This window comes from Nicotiana tabacum, chromosome 1 (assembly GCF_000715075.1).
Source record: "Nicotiana tabacum cultivar K326 chromosome 1, ASM71507v2, whole genome shotgun sequence".
Classification (NCBI taxonomy): domain Eukaryota; kingdom Viridiplantae; phylum Streptophyta; class Magnoliopsida; order Solanales; family Solanaceae; genus Nicotiana; species Nicotiana tabacum.
The window spans coordinates 221,415,774-221,427,896 of record NC_134080.1 but is presented as its reverse complement, the minus strand read 5'-3'; the positions used below and the strand labels follow the sequence as shown (position 1 = coordinate 221,427,896).

The following is a 12,123-nucleotide window of genomic DNA, read 5'->3' as shown; positions in this document are numbered from 1 at the left end:
ACGAAAACTCATTAAATTAGGAAATTGAAAAATCATTCACCTTTCAAATAGTAACAAAACTATTCTTCTTTTGGCTAGGGAGTACATAATCACATGAGCCTAATAATAAATAACACATCCCAAATCAAATGGAGTCCCACTCTGGTTTTTACACGTGGCATAACACCAGTACATGTTATGATTTTATACGATTGTGTTTCAATTTATGTGAGCTTATTTTCTTTTTGCTCCGTTCCAAAAAGAATGACATCTTTCTAAATTTAAAAACAATTTAATTTAAACTTCCATTTACACCCTTATGAGAAACTTTTATAATCACATAAATATTCTAGACTCATTTTAACTTGTTTAGGACCATAAATTCTAAAAATCTTCATTTTATCTTAAACTAACGAGAGAGTACATGATTCACATTTTTCACTTGGAAAAGAAAAAGAACTCGTGATTCACATGCAAATGGTAAAATGATTTGTGCAGAATTCACATTTATATCTTCACTTATTGTTTCTTGAGCAAAGTGCCATTTGAGCAAACCTCTGCTCAATCTTATCCTCTGCTTTACCAGAATAACTATCTGGTTCACTTTTCTTTCCTCAAGCAATAGTTAGCTATGAAAAAACTACATGTATTACAGTACCTTTGCCCACACGTGAAATCTGCTCAACTTTATGCTTTTCACATTTTTTCTAATAAATTTTTTTTCATATCCGATAAATCACCAAGGGTCAGTTGCCCATAGTTCGATAATCCGCGGACCATGGCCCGTCCCGGAAACTTTCTCCATTTAAATATCAGGTTTTTGTCACTACGTGCGCATAATTCACACATCATGCGCTGCGCTCTTACTTCTTGACCAAAGCCCCGAGGGCCATTTTTCTAACAAAATCTAAAAGGGCCATAAGTCACCCCAGACTGATCTTCGAGCCTGATGATGCAATGTTGGGTTTTTGCTCTTTGTAATAACAATTCGGTCAAACGAGCCTTCAGTGCCTTCTCGATCCATTGATCGACAAATATCCATCTCAACCCGCTTGCCCCTTCTTAGAGGATTGTATATGATTCTTCCCCAACCACTACCAAGATTAGCATGGGCTGTTTCTTCGCCTTCTTCCTCCCAATCATCATTTTCAGTAATGGCGTCTGTTTCTGTAACATCGGAATCATAGGAGATTGGATCTTCATCTTGAACATCCTCATCTTCTGATGAGATGAACTGGTCCTCTGGCATAAAAGGAAAAGTGTCACTATTTTGTAATGTGTTAACAGCAGGTTCTAGATAAATAAACAAGTTTTTAGATGGCAAAGCAAATCAAAGATCAGAATACCGATAAACAAATACCATAGTCAATCTCTAAATCCTCTGGATTTCTTCTGGCATGCTGCTCCTTCAAAGTCTCAAACTTCATACCATCCAGTGGCCAAGGCTCCCTAATTGAAAGAAACAATAAGTTCAATTAAAGGTTAGCTTAAGGTAGTGAAACAGAAACAATGAAATTTCACAATTGTGATGATACAACAAGCTAAAAACAATTTAACTAATGGCATGTTGTATTCTTGATGAACAACTTGCCTTGGCCGTTGTCCTCGTCTAAAAGCGATAAAGCAAAACTTTTCATCTTCAAAGCCACGTAGAGGCTCACCTTTCGACCGCTAACAGACCATGCAAGAAACGGAATCAGAAACATGTTTAATACCCATGTATTGGGAGAAAGAAAATGCAAGCTTACACAGGAAACGGAGACTTCATCAAATTCAGAGTGCACATTTTGTAGGGAAAAGGAATATGAGGCAAACCTTGTAGGCACGTTGTGATGTTGTCCTCTGCAAGCGTTGAACAAAATGACAATATTTTCCAGTGTTATCCAAAGGACAACTTCCATCATGCGGACACTGCAAACAAAAGAACAAATTCATTGAGATAGAAAAGTAGTGCAAATCTATTCAGGTAGTTTCATTACAAACTTTACGCTTACTGGTGCAACTATATATGCTCCATTCTTTAGTGTCGTCAATGCTTTACATTCTTTGCCAGATGCATCTTCTAGTTTGCGGCTTCTCTAGAAATTACCATTTTAGAACAAAGGGAAAAAGATCATTTAGAATAAACATCCCAACTTGGAATAAACCAGCTCCCTCCCCGCCGTCCAAGCAAAAACCAAAAAAGTGAATTTTACCCTTTTCTCCATCCATAAAATGTGAGATCGCATTTGAGATATAATATTAGATCCTTGTGGTGTTCCTGGTTCAACCAAGACCTGCTCAACAGTATATTGTTAGAGGAAATAGCTTTTTCTCTTACAAAAAGAAGATTTTTGATAGAGAGATAAGGAGGAGATATTTAGTAGAACTACAGCCGTGTAAATGAGGTTTCCCCTCTTATCTTTTTCTAATACAGAGAGAAGACAAACTAATTATCATCTTATTCCAAGATCTTGATCAAGTTATCAGTTTCAGATAGTACTTGAACTGGTGAATTGAGAACTAAAAACATCAATAGTATGTGAAAACTTTGAAGAAAAGCATATAATATAGTACTTGAAGATCAGAAGAACTTCCCTAAACCATCAGAAACTTCAGATAACACAAACATAATGAATCGACTAACTGTTGAAGCTTGATGAAAAAGCCTGCCACTTGGATGCACGAAAAATAAGTCTGTAGGAGAAATGGAATAGCAGGCTCTTCCCGCTTTCTGTTTGGGGTGGGTGGGTGGGGGAATAGGAGGCGGATGGGGGAAGGGATTTGGACTGCTGAAATATGGACTTCAAAACCTACCAGAACATCTCCTGTCAGTTCCCAGAGCTGCCGCACAACCGTGATTCTGTCCTTCAGAGATGGAATCTCTCCAAGTACGTATGACTTCAATCAAACAAAATTTAAAACTAATCAGCACCATAATCAAAACATGATGCAACAGAGCACAACATATATTCTTAACAATGACAAGATTAAACACATTAAAGAAATACTTCATAGTTTGATGAAGTAATAAAGTATTATAATTTGGAGAAGCCCCTACACAAAATCTAAGGAGCAAACCACAACAAAATTGTACTTACAGCAATCACAAGATCATGTTGTCTGTCACTCTTTTTGACATCCTGAGAGAGTGCTTGAATACTTCCATAACTTTGAATGAGTGGCAAATTTTTAAGACCTACAGCAATTACAGGACATATTTTGCCACCTTTATCAGCTTTTCTAAATACAGCGGTAGAATAGTAATAAAAATATATGTAAAGGGGTTATAGGTTCGCACTCATGAAAAGTAAAGCACTCAAAACTGCTAGAGAGAGAGAAACAAGAAAGCAATCCTTAACCACAGGCCTAGATACTCCTTTATTGTACAACAGTAACAGGCCACAATATCAAGCAGCACATTAAGTCCCACGGATAACAGCAAATGACTCCAAGATATGACATCGTAGGTTGCGGCTTGTGAATCTCAGCGAATCTCCTTCATATATACATGACAAAAGCTCAAGGCATACAAAATCTTCTTCTTGTTGGCAAATTCTATACTCTGATAAGAGGACAATTTGCAAGGCTGGAACAAGTTGCATCAGATTTATAAAAATATGATGTACACATATAGAATTGTATTACATTGTGTCTGAAGAACAGATTTGATATACTTTCACATCAAAAAAGCACAATAGACATACTTCCACATAAGCCAGTGACTCAGAAAAATTAACTAGCTGATCAACGAGGCAGTAAATAGCTAGTAATTAGGATTCAAAAAAATGCTTCCTAAGAGTATCAGACTTTTCCAGATCCGAAGGAATCCATAGAACACCAGAATGTACCTTTTATAAGGCTCTGTCCAGCACGCTGCATGGACTGTGATGGCTCCACCAAATTAATTCTATTCAACGACCGTGGCCACACTTCTCTAAGTGCCCTGCATAACCACACAATTCAACAACTTATTAAACCAAAGGGTCAACAGATATTAACATATAGGTATGACAATTAACCAGCAGAAATCAACTAAATACAATATCAATATTCTTCTCACCAAAATGCAGAACCAGTCCCAGCCCCAAAATCCAACACCTTAGCTGGTGAAAACCCAGGCAATCTTCTACGAACCTAAAGTAAAATCATATCAAAGCAATCACTTTTCGCAACCAAATTCATATTCATGTTTCAAAACCCAAATTTTGGAAAATTCATCTGAAAGGACAAAATAGGAATGTAAAAAATCATTTCAATTAGATATCATATTTGTTTACCTCACTAAGCACTCTATAAAGAGCAGAGTAGACGGCAGGCATACGGGACGCCACATAGGCCACTGTTTCATCCTCCCTATACTTGAGGCCAATGTCACCATAGGCGCTTTTAATTTTCCACCGCTGTGAACATTCAACAGACTTCAGAGGATCTTCAACAAGCTCCTTGGATGTGGAGGTTGGCAGCATCAAATTCACTTCCTTTATTTGGCTGAATGATTCTGATAACCTCAACACTTTTCTCTTCATATGTGGCTCCTCTTGCTCTGCAAACAATTAGATCCACCCGAAACACAACTTTAGAGAGCGATCTAATAGAATGGCAATCAATCAGTCAACCAACTATCCTCAACCCCAAACTAGTTGGGGCCGGCTCTTCCTGCTTCACAATAAGTATACCCAGCCAAAACACAATTTAGAGTGAGATCACACAAAAGCATGTCAATCAGTCAATCAACTGCATGTCAATCCTAAACTAGTTGGGGTGGGCATCCTAGCTCTTAAATAAGTAGATCAAGCGCAAACACAAAACTTTAGCGAGAGATGAAATAGAAACATATACTCAATCAACTATGCCTGCAATCTCTAACCATTTGAGTTCTCCTCTTACGACGCAATAATAGGCCCAACCCAAGCATAAAAATTAAGATGAGAGCAAATAAAAGCATATCAATCATTCAACCATTCCTCAATCTCAAATTAGTTAGGGTCAGCTATACAAGTCATCTCATCCATTCCACTTTCTTTGGGGCCATTTGTAGGATGTGAAGAAAAGGGCACAGTTTTGGCCAAAAATAATCCCACAAGTATCACTCTTAATTTAACTTTATCCTCGAAATATCACCTCTGATAGAAAAAAATCTATACTATATTAAAAGCACAAAGGCCCTTAGCGAAATGTCGTTCGCCTTTTTTACCCTTTATATATAGAGTTCACACTAGACAAAATAGTCATTTGATAATTTTTCCTAAAATTTAGGATTCTGAAGTCAACTAAAATTATTGTTATTAATTATTTCCTTATATAAACAATGTAAAAAGTCCTAGGATTTTAAAAAATTAAAATTTAGTACTTAAATAGGTGTGCAAGCGTGTACATGTTTAAGGAAGATTACTAACGAAGCATTGATATGTCTAAACTTCTTTTGAGAATTTTTATAAGTGTGACATGCAAAAGCGCACCCTTTTTAAATTTAGTGTATATAACCGAAACAAAAAGTGTACAATTATATTTTTATATTAGTTAAAATCTCAAATTATAAATTTTTATTTAAGAGTTGTCTACGAATGTCTGATTATGGGTTTGCGCTCCAAGACCAAATCCTACATTATGATTTAGCAGCTAAATAATACTTTAACAATGTAAATAATTTAACTTATTTTGAGTACATTAACAATATAAATAATGTTTAAGCAAATTTTAACTCATATCATAATGATATAATGATTTAATTTATATCATGTTATTTCTTTCTAGAAATAAATATTGTTGGATTTAAATATTTCTAATCTAATAAAATTCTTTCTATGATAATTATATCTAATAATATATGGAGTATCTTATTGTTATTCGTATTCTTCAACTTGAGTTCAATAGGAATAATATAAATTTTATATTAGGTACTTTGAGCAAATAGAAATTATTTTCTTAAGGCTATGAGAACATAATATAGTTGCATGATATTTGACAAGTCAGTATATTATTCTACACTATTTGAGCTATTAAAGTAAATGTGCAACTCATATATTGAAGTTATGTAAAGGCATTAATTAGAATGCTCTTGCATGATATAATTTTTTCCTTTATTAAGAAGGCTAATAGGATCAATAGTTCTTATTAAGCTTTTACTTTAAAAATTTTATTTTATAACTCATTACATAGTTTAATAAATTTTCTGTAATTTTTTCAAATTTTATATTCATTGATATGAAGAACACGCGCAACGCGCGTACTCTAAAGCTAGTCTTTTTAAACATAAATTGAGAACTTTTGGTTTCACACCTATGGGATTAAACTCTGCTACATAATGGGTCTCATTGAGCCAACCCCAAATAGAATTTCAAACTCCTGAAAGTCTTATAAGTCCTGAAAGAGAGTCTCATTCCCGTACCTTACATACACACAATTCCAAATCAAGCTTTCTCATCTCCTTCGACATACAATATTGCAGTAAACTCAAACAACATAAATTCCGTTCACAAAAAGGTATCAATATTTGAAGCATATGAAAAGTGGTGGCTGATGCAAAACCAAGAAAAGGTATGGCAGCAAAAGAAACATAGTTGTACTTGGCAATGACATGAATATGACATAGTAGTCTGCTAATGTGAAGGGAACCGATGAGTGTTACTAATTACTACTTTTTTATTCGTTGATATCTTATATGCCATAATTTCGGAGAGAACAAAAGGGTCAACTAACATTGTGTTCATTAGCACTGGAATTCAAATCCGTATTAAGCCCGTGTTATTCGCAGATACTCTCAGCATGAATTCTATATCCACTCCACATTAAAATAAAATCAGTACAACTCTAGACAAAAATGAAGGTTAAACCAAACACTTATCAAGCTCTTAGTACCGGGAATACCAAGCTCTAAATCTTAACGCAAGAACTTGACAAACCAATAAGCAACCACCATTGTCACAAATTAATCTTTTTTTACAACCATGGTGTCCGGGCACAAGCTAGACTAACTCCACATGGTACTTGCTGCCTCCCACAAGCACATGCACCGAGTTTCACCAATTAATCCTTTTGCATGCTTGAAGGAATAAATATGTCAATGGTGATATTTTGAGTATGAAATGTAATAATTGAGGGACCATTTCAGCAAAAATACTCTAATCAGGCACATCCTAATGAAATCAATGTTTGAACAAACGTGCATAAAAAATAAAAAAAGGTTGAAACTTTACCTCGGAGGTACTTTTTGATAGCTCTACGAAGGCGGAGAGGAACAATATGGCAACGTTCAGATTGTTTAGCTGCGGATTTGAGTGCTTCAGCAGTGAACTTTGGAACCGTTTCTGATACTATTGACGCCATTTCTGGTGGCGCTTGGCGGATTCCGGCGAATTTCTGGCAGATTAGAAGCAGCAAATTAGAGGTTCAATGCTTCATAGTAGGGTTTAAGGTCTGCTATAGGGAAGGTCTCTTCGTTACATTTGCAGTAGGATGAAGTTGTTGCATGTGTTGGGCTGTGATGGGCCTGTGAGAGTACCTTATAGAGGGGGATTTGGCATGGCATGTGTGGCAGTGCGTGAAGCCATGACCTGTGTGGTAGGGGCACATCATAAGTTCAGACCATATAGCAGACAAAAGTATGGTATTTAAGTGGAGAAGGGTGAGTAGTGGGACTGTCACACCCCTTTTTTACCAACTTCACTAGCCCTCTTAAAAAAATAAAAAGATTCGTAAAGCTCAAACAAGGGTTTTTAATTAGAAAGTGACAAAGAAATGTGTTCAAAAGGATTTTTCAGAGTCGCCATCTGACATTGGTTACCGTTTTATAAAAATGATTTTTCCTTTTTAAACACTTTGGACTCCAAAACTAAGTATGCACCAGAGATTCGGGTAAGGGGGTTCATTTGACTCGGGGAGAAGGTCTCCCCAAATCCCGTAACTAGTACGGTTGCATACTTGATCTAGTAAGTTTTTAAAATATTCAAACTGAGGTAAAAAAAACACAAAAGAAAAATAAACACACAAAAAGGCTCGAGGTCGTCCCCACCTAATAAAAGAAAAATAAAAAAAAAAGATAAAAATTCTAATCTAGCCTACATTGCTTCCTTCGCGATGCTCGTCATGGCTTCCAATTACAAAATACTATGGGGCATTCCCCGGAATAAAATATGTACAAATCCTTCGGGGCATTCCCCGGATAAATTTAACTAAAGGGGGTGACCTCTCACCTGTGATTTACTAGTCCGTCAGGAAAGAGAAGTGAAGTCAGATAGTTACTCTGGCAGTGCAGAGGATAAGACCATCTCCAACCCAACACCAATTTTGACACCAAACGTCATTTTAGTGTAAAATTTGGTTTTTTTTACTCCAACCCAACACCATTTCTTATACCATTTGGTGTGTGAATAATGTTACACCAAATTTGGTGTAACACTATTCATCAACACCATTACTATTTATCATTATTTTATCATATAACATTTTTAATCTAACATATTATAATTTGGTAACTACTTATAGTTTTTATGTAATATCTTTATAATATTAATTTATATTTTACTTTTGGTGTATAATTTTATAAACTAATTTTCGTATATTTTATTTTTATATAAAATTATAAGTTAATTTTATTATAAGTTATAATTGTATAAAAATATGTAACCATCAAAAAAAATAAAAAGTGCAAAATCTGAAATATAATGTGTTGTTGATAAACAACACAATGTTCATTAATTATCATAAAAATAAATATTTAATACATTAGCGACTGTAATGCACAAAGATGCTCATTTTGCACTTCGTAATGCATTAATAGAGCATTTATGGGAGCAACATACTAATCTTGTAAGTTGAATATTTACGTAAAAATTAAATTAAATTTTACCATTATGTAATATTTATTTAATTATACCTTATCAATGATTTCATTTTTATTTGGATTATACATTAATATGTATGATGTATAATATTTGCTTATAATTTATATTATTCAAAATTAAAGGTATAAAATAACTTTATATTAAATGGTTATATAAGAAAGAAGTATGAATATATGGGATAAATATGTAAAAAAGAAAAAAGAAAGTATCACACCTCATTTTTTCCGAGGGGGATAGGGAGTTTTTTCAATTTAAGTGACATTATTCGAAATAGGATTTATTTATTTATTCAGAGTCGCCACTTGGAATAATTTATGGTGTCTCAAGTCACCGTTTTATTTTAAATCTCAAATCGAGGAAATTTGACTCTGTTTAAAGTCTGCGAAAACCAGAAGACCAGGTAAGGAAATCTGTTAACCCGAGAGAAGGTGTGAGGCACTCCCAAGTTCCGTGGTTTAGCACGGCCACTCAACTATTAATAATTAACTTAATTATCTGATTTATACATATTTGAAACCTATTGTGCATTTTTACCTTTTAACCGTTTTTAATATTTATGGAATTAATTTGAACAAGTCACGATGTCGCGCACTTGTTTGTTTTGGTACACATTGCAAACAATGCCACGTGAAACGCACCCGTGATTTACAATATGTTTATTATTATTATTCGAAGTTGTGGTCGGGTCACATGAAATGCACATCAGAATGGGATTTACGTATCTTGACCATGCCACGGGAGCCGCACCCATGGCCACGAATTAATCGCGCCTAAAGCAAGCTACGATGTTCATTACTTATTTACCTAAGCTAACTTTGAGATTTGTTGTAAGGTCACGATTCATGGAAGTAACATTGTGGAAAAAGGATAAGTTTAATCACTAGAAATGATTTACAACTTTAAAGTTCTTACTATTCTATCTATTGACAAGATTCGGCCCAGCCAGTCATTTATGAGTTTTGGCCAGAGAACTCATGGGCACAAAAGCCCAATAGTGCACCAAACTGAATTTTAACATGATTTCAAAGTTGTCTTTAAAGCATATTACTCCAGACGTTAACACTGATTCGACCAAGTTGAAAACTCATTACACAAAATCATAGCTCAAAATTTTTAATAACAACCTATAAACTATCCTAATACAAATTGAGTTTGGATAAGGTTGCTGACAAAGAAATCTCCAGTAATTGTTCTGCTCAAAGCTAGATTCTATATATTCATATTCAATACACAGCAATTTCACCACTTCCACTTTTCAATTGTTCGAAACAGACACAAAATCATTTGGCTTCAAAATCCTACAATTCAGATCTAATAATCAATGACTAATTTCAGCTCAAGTAATCAGTTAAAATAATCAGTTGAAGAAATAGCTAACATAGAAACGACAAGGCAAATCCGCTGATGAATTCACGAGAAACCAGGCATAATAAAACATCTAGCAAACCTACACTTAAACAGAGAATAATTCCAGTTTTAGCATTCAAGCCAAAGTGAGCGACAAACTAAAATAGATGAAAATATGATCGGATTCAGTGACGCATCTTCGAAATCAATCAGGAAATATGGCTTGAGTAACTCAAATCTTCATTCATATTTTTAAAGTGAAAAATAGATGAATATCTACATACCTAAACGCAGTAAAACTGTGCTAAACGACCAAACAAGAGCTGGAAATAGGAGCCGAACTTCAAGCTTTCAGCAGAGGATAACAGCAACATAGTTTCTTCAGCAAAACCAGAAAAAATCGACACCAAATGCTAGCGAAATGTGCTTCTCCGTTCTCTGAATGTGTGTGTGTCTACAGATGCGTGTTCTAAAAGAGGGAGGTAGGATTCTGGGGGCGGCGGCTTCTAGCTAGGTGAAGAAGAATAAGACAATGGTTGCTAGGGTTTTTTTTTTAGTAAGGGGGAAGGGTCCGATCTGGAGATGGTGGAAACGGCCAGGAGGGGAGTCCGTTCTCTGGCGGCTAGGTTTCTTTTTTTTGTGGGAGGGGTCCTCTTCATTTGATCTCTTTTTACGGCTTGTTTGGATGGTTGTTACCTATTGTATTGTACAGCATTGTTACTTTAAATATAATATTTATTTTGATTATTATTTAAATTTTATTGTATTGTATCGTTAAATTCATCGTTACGTAACGATAAAATATGGCACTTTATGTAACGATCGATTTGATGTGGTCCCGTCGGACAGGTCACAGTAACAACATCCGAGTGGAGATATTCTGGATCTAAATAACCAAATATTCTGGGCACAACTTTAGCATCTACTTCCAACTGAAGTGATTGCATTGGCAATCCGCAATCTACTTTCCCAAGATACAGATGAATAACCCTCATGAAAAAGTAAGTCATGAAGAGTTATATCCTCAACATATTCATACACTAGAACAGGTTCTACATATTCTAGGCAACAACCAATAAGTTCAAGCACGTTATTAAGATGACTCATCTGAGAAGTAATTGCTATATCGCGACATATGTCATTGGACTTTATTGGGGTTTAAGCATTAATATGGCTTAAAAGATGGTGAATGGGAAATGGAGGAAAATAAAAATTTTAAGTTTCCCCCTTGACAAAAGGACATTGTTCCATATTGGAAGAGGAAAAGGTTTTTTATGGGTATATAAGCAATTGCTCTTCTTCTAGCTCTTAAAGAGTTGAGAAGAAGGCAAACATTGCACCGTCGTCGTCGCTCGCTCGGCTTTGGATTCGGATTTTGTCAAATGATCGATTGATTGATTAATTTTTTGGACCAAATTTATTTGGTAGTAGTAAAATATTAACAAAAATATTATTAAATATCTGTTTTAATAACAAAATACAGTTGTGTAACTGAACCTCTTCAATTCCCGGTTTATTATTGCATAAATTAGCCATTTATGTTATGACATTTATGCTATCGGCGTTTTGCATAAACATCCATTCTGAAGAGTTGCACCTCTTCAGTTTCCAGCCCAACTTTGGCTATAAATACAAGTCCATTCTCTCAGATTTTTCATAAGATTTTCTGAGTTTCTCCTCCTTTCTTCTGCATATTTTTAACTTCAAAGAAAGCAACAGTAAGTGTGATTTGCTACCGAACTTTGTATTCGCTGAAACACTGGGGTTTGAAGTACCACTACACCAGTGTGTAATTTGTTCTATCCTGGGAGGAAATAATCCATAACCTTGGGTACTAGGAGGGGATTAAATTCCTTAAGGAAACACTGTGAATTCAGTGGGCTCGGATTAAATTTTTGTTTCATTGATATTTCTGTTTATGTTATTTTATATTTTCCAGAATTATTTTACAAATACAGTTTACTAACAAGCT

At 35.0% G+C, this 12,123-nt stretch overlaps 1 protein-coding gene across 6 annotated transcripts; it reads right to left on the bottom strand.

The window, feature by feature from the left end:
• Positions 1 to 468: 468 nt before the first annotated feature.
• Positions 469 to 10,860, bottom strand: LOC107763205 (rsm22-cox11 tandem protein 2, mitochondrial). 6 transcript variants are annotated; one of them, XM_075217567.1, is made up of 14 exons: positions 10,436 to 10,792; positions 7,463 to 7,514; positions 7,158 to 7,320; positions 4,239 to 4,504; positions 4,022 to 4,095; positions 3,810 to 3,904; positions 3,060 to 3,157; positions 2,776 to 2,859; positions 2,175 to 2,255; positions 1,974 to 2,057; positions 1,795 to 1,890; positions 1,567 to 1,650; positions 1,340 to 1,424; positions 469 to 1,221 (listed from the first exon to the last, which is right to left on the bottom strand). In XM_075217567.1, exons 2-14 carry the CDS (start codon positions 7,487 to 7,489, stop codon positions 887 to 889), a joined length of 1,572 nt encoding a protein of 523 aa, XP_075073668.1. In that variant the 5' UTR covers positions 7,490 to 7,514; positions 10,436 to 10,792; the 3' UTR covers positions 469 to 886. The 6 variants fall into 6 exon arrangements, with proteins under 6 accessions (XP_075073668.1, XP_075073671.1, XP_075073677.1 ...); XM_075217570.1 differs by having other exon boundaries at positions 1,340 to 1,428; positions 1,571 to 1,650; XM_075217576.1 differs by having other exon boundaries at positions 1,340 to 1,428; positions 1,571 to 1,650; positions 7,405 to 7,514; positions 10,436 to 10,775.
• Positions 10,861 to 12,123: the final 1,263 nt, after the last annotated feature.